The 11,421-nt window shown below is 46.2% G+C and overlaps 1 protein-coding gene across 1 annotated transcript; it reads right to left on the bottom strand.

The window, feature by feature from the left end:
* Positions 1-8: 8 nt before the first annotated feature.
* LOC133476978 (dynein regulatory complex subunit 4-like) lies at positions 9-11,150 on the bottom strand. Its single transcript, XM_061771100.1, has 11 exons — positions 10,766-11,150; positions 10,534-10,638; positions 7,352-7,549; positions 5,850-6,056; positions 4,259-4,313; positions 2,494-2,699; positions 2,087-2,254; positions 1,920-2,006; positions 1,393-1,593; positions 1,255-1,320; positions 9-416 (listed from the first exon to the last, which is right to left on the bottom strand). The coding sequence occupies exons 1-11, from the start codon at positions 10,766-10,768 to the stop codon at positions 303-305; spliced, it is 1,410 nt and encodes a 469-aa protein (XP_061627084.1). The 5' UTR covers positions 10,769-11,150; the 3' UTR covers positions 9-302.
* Positions 11,151-11,421: the final 271 nt, after the last annotated feature.

An 11,421-nucleotide genomic window follows, 5' to 3' on the forward strand; every position in this document is an offset into this window, starting at 1 on the left:
TCTTGTGCCTCTTTTATTAGCTTTATTTATCGAGCAATAATGACCAACGTTTGACATTTCCTGTTAACGTGGAAAATAAAATTGGCCACAAAACGCAGCTGGTGGAGTCCTACGGACGGCTCGACTGAGAAGCGCTCATGCGCACCACTTCAAAGTTCATCAAAAATTTAAATAAAACTAAAAATAACAGAAATCGCTTCACTTTTGTGATAGTGATTCAGCTTTTTGTCCTCCACACCAGCTAGGAACTACTGACTGCGTGTATGGATGTGTGTTAGCGCATGCGCGTGTATGGTTGTGTGTTAGTGCGTGTGCGTGTTGAGGACGAGCTCTGCGGCTCTGAGCGGGAAGTCGTAGGACGGGACGCCGAGCGCGTGAAGCCCATCGCGGCACGTCTCCACCAAGGTGGTGTACTCCTGAAGGGCGCACACACGCACGTAAACTCAAATGAACATGCGCACGCACAGTGTTACACACAAAGACATCAACACACGCGCGCAAACAATCTCATACGCACGCTAACGTGTGTATGTGTTCACTGTGATGGGTAAAATGCACAGAACAAATTTTGTGTGCATGCATGCAAGTTCATGACAATCAAAGGTGATTCTTCTTCATTCTTCAAGTTTTGAAACCTGATTTTATACTGTATACTTAGCGGTTGTTTTATGAATTCAAATTTGGCAGGCTTGTTAACATTACTCTTCTCTGTGGTCTGTCCAATATACACATCTTATTTTGTGTCTGTGTAGTGCCTCTTTAACAAAATATTTTATCTACTTTCAATAAATTCCATTGTACAGTGTTTTAATTAAAGCATTCTGATACAAATAATGAAATGCAGCAGGTGTACATTATTTCCCGTGTCCTCTTTCAAAAGGAGATAAGTATACAACACTCCGGGATGCGCCGTGTGTTGGTTGAAGCGTTTTAATTTCGTAACATCAGGGTAAAAACTTATTAGCATGTCCAAACACGTCCCTCTGCTGGTCATTTTTAATATTACAGTCGATTTACTGTCTATTACAGTCCACAAACATTTGCACTATTGCACATACGGACTGTACATGGCGATGACGATGCTCAGACAATATACGTGCAGCCCCAATACACGCAGTCAAACACACACACACACACACCTGTGAAAAGTGACACACACTTGTCAAAAACAGTTTACAAAAAAAAACGCACAGACAGACGCACACACACTGTGACACCCAAAACACACCAACCCACAGGTGGCGGTGGGCTGACCTGACATTGTTGGTCCAGGTCTTCCTGTAGTGTCCTGATGGCGTCCCTCTTGGCCTCCAGGGTTTCCTGCAACCAGGAAGGAAAGTTCCGAAGACATCATTGATTACATCGGCCACGTGACGCCGCCCGTAGCCATACCCGTAGTCTGTCGGCGGCCGCGACGTCGCGGCGGGGCGGTAGACTGATGGCGGCGAGGAGCTGTGCCTCCTTTCGGTCCACAGACTGAGTCAGTTGTGCCATCTTTCGGTCCAGAAGAATTTCCTTGAGACCGCTCCTCCGCTGGACCTCCAGCAGGACCTCTGTCTGTTTCCTCAGCAGCGCGTCACGCTCCTCCTCCACCTGTGGTCGGCGCCGCCGCACAAGAGAGAACGAGTCCGGTCACGACGACGACGTGCGACACCTGTGCCACACTAGTGCCACGCCAGTGTGATACTGGTTGGATGATAATGCGGCATCTGTGCGCCACCACTGGTCTGCCCTGTGCGACACTAGTGTAAAACCAGTGTGACACATGTGGTCTCATAAACTGAGACACCACGGTGCCACTATTGGCCTCACTTGTGCGGCACCTGTGGTTTTCAAATGCGCTAACAACGTGGCAACCCGTGACGTCTCAGGTGTCATGTGAGCGGTGTCGCCGTTTTGACACGATCGGTGCGCGTCACCTGTGCAAAGGCGGCAATGAGCAGGTTTCGTTCGAGGAGGACGTCCTCCAGCTGCTCCTCCAGCATCTTCGCACGGGTGCTGCCGGCCTGGAGGAGAGAGACGGGTGGAAAGGGGCTAGACGACAACGGCGCCGCCGCCATTTTGTGGCCATGCGAGTTGTCAGTACCGCCTGTCGGGAGCGCGCCTGCCTGTGTCCCTCCAGCTGCCGGCGGATGTCCGGAAGCTTCCGCTCGGCCTCCTGCAGGGAAACGTCGAGACTTTTGTTGTGCTGCTCGGCTTCCTTCAGGTGGACGTTCACGTGTGCGTGCCGCTTCCTCGCCACAGACGCCTCCTCCTGCACGTGCGCGCGCGCGCACACACACACACGCATACATGCACATGAGTACATACACACACGGGTACACTTTCACATACACGTAAGAGACACACACAGTATATGACACAGGCAAATACATGTACACACACGCAAAGAGACACAAAAACACATTTACACACACACAAACATGCATTTACACAGATACACACACACCAAATGTGTGTTACTTTGAGTGTACAATTGCAGTTGTAGTTGACCTTGAGTATTTTGCCGTCGTGGCCGAGTTTGCTTTGCACGGCGCTGAAGAATTCTTCGGCCGCTGGAAACTTTTGGCGCTGCTCGTCCGTCAACAATTTGAGGCGCTCGCTCATCTGGTCTTCCAACGCCAAGATGGCCGTCGACGTTTTCTCGCTCTCCGCACGCCGCATCTGCTCCAGCTTCTCGCCGTACTTGGCCTCCACCTCTACACGACGACGACAGCTTTTACGCAGACTTTCACCACGGTTACCATTACAACTTTTACAACAACAATGTCCCATTTTAAAACCAGGGGAATTTTTACAACACTGAACTTTTACAATAATGTCAATTTCGGATTTTACAAAAACAACTTTGAAATCAATGTCAACCTTTAACAAAAAAGTGAATTTGAACAACACTAACCTTTTAACATCCATTTTTACAATTTCAGTTTTAACAAAAGCCACCAACTTTGACAAAAACGTCAACTTTTGCAATAAATAATGAATTCAATTTGTTTCTTTTTATGTTTATCTCCTCTTTTCTACACGTCAACTTTTACAGCAACAATGTCGAATAGTACAACAAAGTGATTTTTTACAACACTTTCATCTTTAACAGGATTACTGTCAGTTTGTACAAAAACAACTTTTAGAGTAAGGAGAATTTTTACAACACGATGAACTGAATAACAATTTGACCTTTTACAACGATGGCAACTTTAACAACAATTCCGTCAACTTTGAGTTATCAACTTTTATGGCAACATTGTCAAACAACAACGTTACCTTTAAAATGTTCACTTCTAATTCAACGTTTGACAACATCTGCTCCATATATGAAGATGCTCAAGTTTTACCGAGTCAACAGTTACAACAAATTCAGCAGCCCCCGAAAATCTCAAGTGCTCCACTTCCTCCGGCTATTTCACCTCCACTTGTACAACGTCAACTTGTATCACAAACTGGGCGGGACGCTCTCGGTTGGACTCCTGGGCCCGATCCCGCCCCTCGATTGATTGATCGGGCGGGGGTCCTCGGCCGCCGTGGCGCGGCCACAGCCATTGCAGGACACTTGTGTCAGTCTTTGCGCATGCAAAACGGTGTCAATTCACTTGCACGTGTCCGCAGGCGCACACCCCTGGGACTCTTTGGCCGGGTGTGGGGTCACGCACTTACTGCGACAAATAACTCAGGAATATGCAAATCGCTTGTGTATCCCCTCACTTATACTCTCGTCCTGTCGACTTTTATATTTTGCATAATTAATCCCACCACACTTCACTTGTACAGCCGGGTTCACGACCCTGGTCCTGCATGCTTCTTCTCCTGTCCTTGTCCTGTTCTATCTTGCTTGTTACATCCCCATGCAACACTCATATTTAATATTTCATTCTTGGAGATAATGTAATGATTGACTTCTCTCATCAATTAGTTTACAATTAGTGCTTTGTCTTTTGTCTTTGTTTCTCTCTTCCTTCCAGAAACTTTGTTCTGTTCGACTGATCAAGTCTGATTCTCAATAAACCTCAATTACAAAACCACAGCGGAACCTTAAAAACTTCACCGCGACATAGTAAAACTGTTCCGGCATTAAAGGGATGCAGATTTTCCATTCTGCTTGACCTAACAGCCGAACAGGACAAAAAAAAAAAAAAAACAAGGTCAACTGTAACAGCAACTAAAATGTCAACTTTGACCAGCCGTTGGACAACCTTTGCAACACCTGCGCCATCTTCTGACTCTACAAGGTCAACATTTTGGTGAGGTTGCCGGCACTGACCTGAGATTCTCTTGTCGTAGTTGTTGCTGAGCTCCATCAGCTGCACTTGATGCTTCTGTGGAGGACCCACACGCTTCACTTGTCACACATTTCAAAGGGATGCGAAACCATCAGCGCAAAGTTTCTATTTTTGTTAGAATTCCTTTGGAAAATGCGGTGACGTCTCATGTTGATTTTGTAACTTTGAAAGTGATTTAAAAAATGGGGTTTATCTCGATAACCCGCTAGTGACGTCACATGCTCATTCGGTCTACAGTAAACCCTCGTTTTGACACTTTAGAGAGGTCCGGGTGTTCTATTTGTCCATGCGCAGCCCATGAAGAGACGGTGCCGACGGGTCATTTCCTGCCTCAAGCATCGGCGCCGTTGCTTCACACTGACGGTACCGGCACGGGAGTCAGCGAAGCGCATTACGGCAAGTAGGCCGGCATAACTTGCTGCTTCCCAGAATTCCTTGCGGGGGCTCTTTTTAGCTACAGTTTGTAGAAAATCACGCTAAACATTGCTCTTTACTTGCATTTGTTCCCGTCCATATTTTTTAGGAGTACGACTGTTCGTCGGGTTAAGGTTGGTATTTGTACATTTCTTTCACGAGAATCTGACTGTGGCTTGCGTGTTAAACAGTGGTCTTTGTATCCTCAAGCAATTGGGTGACTTACCAAATGTATGACTTTGTTTGATTACCCAGGAAGGTTTCTTTCCGTAAAGAATAAGAGCCCATTTGACCTTTTGGGAGCCCTTGATACCACATTAAACTCAAATAGGGAAGAAAGCTAACTGTATCACAAATATGCAGATGAGTAACTGCACGGCACTGACCTGGAAAAGAGAAACTGCGGTACACTTCATCCCCAATAAGTGAAGCGCAATATAGCGAGCGATTACTGTATGCGCGAGCAACCTCCGCATTGGGCAAGACGGTAGGCGGAAGCACTTTGTTCCACCGTGGGGAAATGACTCCGCCCTATAGCAGCAGATCGAGGCCAAGCACACGTGGGAACTTTAAAAGTCTTTCGTCTTTCTTCAAAACCTACGATCTCACGTTTAGGCTTCCTTCGTGTTTCCATATATCATATTATGCTTGTATAAACACATTGTACACAGGCATTTAACTTTTGTCTGAAGACACCAGCCGTAGAGTAAACAACATTTTAGCAAGCTGTAGTTCTGCTCGTTATCGCAGCATACGCGGAGAGTCCGTGAACCAGTTTGGGTCATGTGACGTTGTGACGTCAATTTCGTGCGATATTGTCAAACGCGGCGGCGCCTGACGTGGATGAAAATGGATGAATTCTTAAGTGGATTTATTTTGGTGGCTCAAACGTGGGCATATGACACACGCTGGACAAAGTCTCATCCATCGTTATTTTCGCACCATTTTGGAACCTCATTTTAGAGACTTGGCCGTTTTGTTTGATCATACCAATTTGTTTGAGTTGTTAGCAAATTTACATTTATTTACACTTTACAAGGACTTATAATTGTATCTTTAAGTAAGTTCGAACCTGTTTTCAAAGGTTGAAGTGTGTTTAAAGCGTGAGGGAGGGGTAAAACCATTGTCCAAATGTTTTTGACTGACGGCGGAACGTACCAGTTCCAGATCCCGGATGCACCGGCGGCCGCAGAGCTCGCGATGGCGAGCGTCGGCCTGCTCGTTTTGGACGCGCCCGCGCAGACGCAGCTCGGCGTCCGCGTGGCGTCCGCGCGCGAGCCGCGCCGCCGCGCCGCCGTCCGTCTTCTCGTCGGCCGCCGCCGCGTGCTGCTCCGACAGGACGTGCTTCAGCTTCTGCTTGTACACCTGCAGCGCATCGGCACGGTTGGCGGTGGATGAAATGCGTGAACGTGGCTACATTGACGAACTTTTTCTTCATTTTCAATGAATGCATCAACACGACCTTTGGATGTTTGCTTGAAAAAAAGTGCATCAAAAGCATAGAGCATTATTTTGAAATTTACCACATATTGATTCTGTACACAAATAATAAACCGATAACAAAACATGAACGTAAATGCGTAATAAAAACGTTTGTTGCGTTATGCGTTATATATATGTACAGATACATATGTGTACAGCATTCGGAAAACAAGATACCACGTTGACCTAATATTTGACAAACCAGACAAGCAAATGTTCCATAAAAAAAGTCCCAAATTATCCAGATGAAACTCTTCAAAGGTTTATGCCTTCAAAAGTGTAACTGTGAGTCGAACCTTTTCAAAATCTCAGACAAACTGCACAAGGTGGCGCGTGGAGGTCATATTTGGAAAAACAAGTCATGTCTGAGACCGCGGCAGAACGGCACATGACCAGAGAGCCGATCACAAGCGTCGGCTTTTGGAGGAGGAAGAAAAAAAAGCCTAAAATTGTTGACATTGTATTGAGCAATTATTCACCCATCCATTTTCTGTACTGCTTCTCCTCACGCGGGTCGCGGGCGTACTGGAGCCCATTGCAGCTATTTTCGGGCGAGAGGCGGGGCACGCCCTGAACCGGTCGCCAGCCAATGGCAGGGCACGTAGAAACAAACGACCATTCACACCTACGGGCAATTTAGAGTCGCATGCATGTTTTTTGGGGGGATGTGGGCGGAAAGCGGAAGCCACGCAGGCACGGGGAGAACCAGGGTTAGGGTTAGGGTTTGTGCGGACCAGTCGGCCACCGTGCCGCTTAATGAGGAATTAAAGGAGCCAAATACATCCCAGTTAAAAAGATGTTCAAATTCATTTGATGAGCTCGAAAAATTCCCAGCGAAATTCTGAATGGACCTGCTGACAAAAGTGGCATTTGTGGAGATTCATGGCAAGTTGGGCTTTCCTCGTCCAACCGTTTTCAACTTGGTTGTCAACAAGACGGAGCGGAGCGTCTTTCAAGGGACAATTTCAAATGACTGTGGAAGCTCAATATGGACAAATCGCTTCACTTGGAAATTTGACTTTGATGGGAATGACCTGTCGGAATTGGTCAGGACACGACGGCGTCGGAGATAAATACGAATGTCTTAACTTGGGGCTTTTATTTTGAAAATGTGTGAATTTGCAGAGCGGGAATAGCTGGTTCCATTTGGGAAGGAAGAGAAGAAAGGAAGAGCTCACGCTGATCTCCACGCGGTGCCGTCGCTCGGCCTCGTCCTTCTCCCCGCTTCGCTTCCTGAGCTGCGCCTGGGTCTCCTCCAGGTGGCGCTTGCTCACCTCCCAGAAGCTTTGGATCTTGTCCCGCTCCAGTTGGAAGAAGCTCCTCTCCTCACGCTCGCGCTCCAGCTCCTCTCGCAGGCGGATGATGTGCTCCTCCAGCTACACGCCCACACAATTGGAGAGATCCCATTTCTTTTCAGAATTATATGGCCAGAAAAGTGTAAAAGCACAGTCGTCGGGGACGTGTTGGCCAACCCAAAAATAAGTTTTGGGTACTCGCTATCGGGGCCGCTTTACTCAGCAAATTGTTGGTGTGTATGTCGAGGTGCTACTCTAACAAAATGAGTTGTCTTCCCCCCAAAATTGGAATGTTGATTTGATGATTCCAATCTTCTTCAACATTTAAATCAATTTGATCAGATTCGTTGGTTCAGTCACAGACTTTGTGTGTGTTCACTGCGATGGGTAAAATACGGAGAACAGATTTTGTGTGCATGCATGCATGTTCAAGACAATAAAAGGTGATTCTTCTTCTTCTTTCTTTCAGAAATGTAGGAATGAAATTGCGTTCAAATGTACAAAACAGTGACATTTACCTTGTCTGGCTGGGTGCTCATGACCCCTAAACGTCTCATCCTAGATGCGCCCCTGCTGTGAACTGTTGTATTTTTTTTTTTAAACAGCATTACCAGAACTGTTAGGTGGCCAGGTCAGCTTTGAAAATGGCAACCTTTTCTGAATTGTACACAAAACCGTAGAAAACAAAGGACAGTGTCTGGACAGTGACTAGTGATGGGAAGACGACCGACTCTTTTGGATCGGCTCACTACAAAGAGCCGGCTCTTTCGGCTCTCGAACGGCTCTTCAGATTTTTTGTTACTTGATTTATTATGCAAAAATGTAAAATTATGCATACTAACATGCAATTTTTTTCAATTATATTTATTATAAAAATATGCCTTTATTTAGTCACTCTACTTGTTGCTACAATAAAATAAAATACAAACGCAAACATAACACTTTACAATTGAGCTATTATTTTAAGCTTTTTTTCTATTAAACTAATTTAAAGTGAAGCAACACAGAATCACTGCAAAACAGCACAAAATCTAAATTAAAATACGTAAAAGAAGAATACAAAAATCTGCATTCGGATTGGCATTGAGAAGGCAAGTGTGTCGTCTTTGAGGAGCTGATCCAGTTTCTCCTGTCGTAAATGATTTGCCGTCTCCTGTTTGGAGAAGGTTGACATTGCGCCAATGTGCGACACTTGCATGAGGCACGCTGGTACCTTCCTTAATATCAGGTTCCAATGCTTGTCCTTATTCTTCTCAATTAACGGACGGGTTCCTTAACCAAGTTGTGCAGCCAAGCACGATAAGACTTTATATTGTCGATAAAGTCCGGTTTGACTTGTTTTCCTGCTATCGCTGATTTTCCTAACGATTCCTTACCAGCACATCTGATGGGCGCTTGCTGCGTTTGTCGCCGGTCTCCCTTCCTTGCCCGTGTGCCGCTGTGCGTGCCGCCGCCCCTCCCCACCTCTGCTCCGCGCAGTCAGAGAGAGACGCCGCCGCACATATTGACCAATTACGTGCGGGCTCACTCTTATGTCAACAGCCAAAGCGGCTCTTGTCGTTCGCTTCAAACCCTCGAATCTTGCGCGACCGACACGTCACTAACAGTGACGCAATTGACTGCTTCCAAAATGTACCATATTATCGGTGTCTTATATTTTCAGTGGTCGTCTTTTTGGATTTTTCAGCTAACTATATCCGCACGGTTTCTCTGGTATCAATGGAACAACCTCCAGCCACACAACCAACCGTTTGCCCAAAAATGACCCGAACTCCACCTGAAGAGGCTCTAAGCAGATATCCGTGTTTTCTTTCTAAATACATTCAATATGTTTGAAGAGAAGTGCTGAAAACATATGCAAAGACTTTTGTTGAACTGTTGCGATATAGCTGAAGCATCTTTTTCACAGTTTGAATTGCCATGATTTTGTGGGCGGGGCTAAAACAGTCCCGTGACGTCACCGGTCTGGGGCGTACACTTTCCCTCCCCGCAATATAAGGACAAAGTGACGTGGTTTGCTATGGCTATGCTGTTCAGTTGTGTGTTAGCTGTGCTTAGCTTCTATAACAAGGCCCATTTGCAAGCTAACGATGGCTACGCCCCGAAAATGCGTCTTCGCTGGATGCCTCAATTTGCAGAACAGCTCAGTGAGGTTTTTTTAAGAAACCCAAAACAATGTGGAAATAAAAAAGCGATGGATTGACATTTTGAGGACACACCCAGATGGCGAGCTGAACATCAACACGCCTCTGCAGTGCGCATTTTCCACGGATAGTTTAGAAAACTTTTCCCAGAGACAACACGGCTCGGCGGGTATCTCGATACTAGCGAACGGGGCGGCGCCGAGCGGCTAACTACCCGGGCTTCCTCCTACCGCGCCGCTGTCGTCAGGCGCAGCGTTCGGCCGTGACATTATGTCGCCGACAACGAGGGTAAGTTGCCTCGTGTGCTTGTTTTGATGATTCTAGTCCACAATAAGCATTCCATTTTGAAGTTGAGCCCCCTAACGTGATTTGACATGGTATAAGCTATCACCCCCTCAGTATGGTGGCTTCCTTTTGGCGCATCCATTCGACACGCCCGCAGCGTCGGAGCGCTGGCCCTAATTATTCAAGTGTTCAAGCCTGATTTTATAAACTTGATTCATTCAAATTCGGTGGGCTTGTTAACATTACTCTTCTCTGCGGTTTGGGTCGAATTTACATGCCATTTTTTGGGCCTGTTTAGGGCCTCTTTAAAACGGGTATGTTACTAAAATTTTCAAAATATGTATTTATATCAAAATAGGCAATGTCATCGGATAGATGAGTCTTACACGAATAAAATGAGCCCTAGTTTGCAAGAAGTGGATAAGCATTAAGGATTTGTATGCCACTTTTTACATTGAAACTTTGCCAATATTTTCTGCCCAGAAATCAGTGTAAATGATTAGACGTGTGACTAAAAGTCCAAAACGTATTTGATATGATTTGAGGGGAGAAAAGTGCAAAGTCGTCCTTTTCTGAGTTAGCGCCACGGCTAGGCTCACGGTAGCGGCCTAGTTAGCCTCGCAGTCAGCTAGCTACCTGCTCCTTGGACGTGTCTTCCGTCGAAAGGGCGTCCGCAAGTCCTACGGACACTTTCCCCTTGGCGGGCTTCGTCCTCCTGGACACGCTTTCACTTTTGGCCGGCTGAACACACGCAAAAAAACATTTACTCACACGAGAGCAGCTAATCCGAAGCTAGCTCGTTAGCTGGCGGAGGCTAAGCTACATGAGCAGCGCTTTGTTAGCTCGAGAATAAAAGCGAACGACTCACCATCGCCCAAAGTTACGAAGACGCTCAAAGTGCCAGCGACGACGCAACACGTTTTTTTTTTAACAGGGGCAAGAAGAGAACAAATTTAACTTCAGTGGCATGTAAACAGCCAAGCGCTGTCATAGCAACAGCGTCACGTGACGCGCTCATTCTAATGCAGCAACAACGATTTCACGAGATGAACATTTTTATTGTTTGTTCGTTGAGGAAAGACAAAGTAGAAAAGTTTCAACTTGAATAAATGTCACATTTCATATTCAAGTTTAAAAAAAATATATGTCCAAATTCATGTTCAGGTCGCATAAATGTCACATCCATCTTCTGTGGAGCTTCTCCTCACGCGGGTCGCGGGCGTGCTGGAGCCCATCCCAGCGAGCTTCGGGCGAGAGGCGGGGCACGCCCTCAACCGGTCGCCAGCCAATCGTAGGGCACATAGAAACAAACAACCATTTACACCTACAGGAAATTTCGAGTCTTCAATCAACCGGAGTGCCCGGAGAAAAGCCACGCAGGCACGGGGGGAACATGCAAACATGTTGAATAAATGTCATATTTAATGTACATGATGTACAATTGTCACATTTTATACAAATCATTCATTTTACTTATAATTCAGGTCACCGTAGAAATGTTGAATAAGTGTGATAAATATAACG

Source organism: Phyllopteryx taeniolatus, chromosome 4, assembly GCF_024500385.1.
Source record: "Phyllopteryx taeniolatus isolate TA_2022b chromosome 4, UOR_Ptae_1.2, whole genome shotgun sequence".
Taxonomy (NCBI): Eukaryota; Metazoa; Chordata; class Actinopteri; order Syngnathiformes; family Syngnathidae; genus Phyllopteryx; species Phyllopteryx taeniolatus.

Bases quoted from the DNA above. Each gene is read 5' to 3' on its own strand.
- LOC133476978 (XM_061771100.1), bottom strand. The intron at 4,314-5,849 runs GTACGTTCCGCC...GGTCCTCCACAG, and splicing joins GCATCCGGGATCTGGAACTG to AAGCATCAAGTGCAGCTGAT. The intron at 2,007-2,086 runs GTACTGACAACT...TCTCTCCTCCAG, and splicing joins AGGCGCGCTCCCGACAGGCG to GCCGGCAGCACCCGTGCGAA.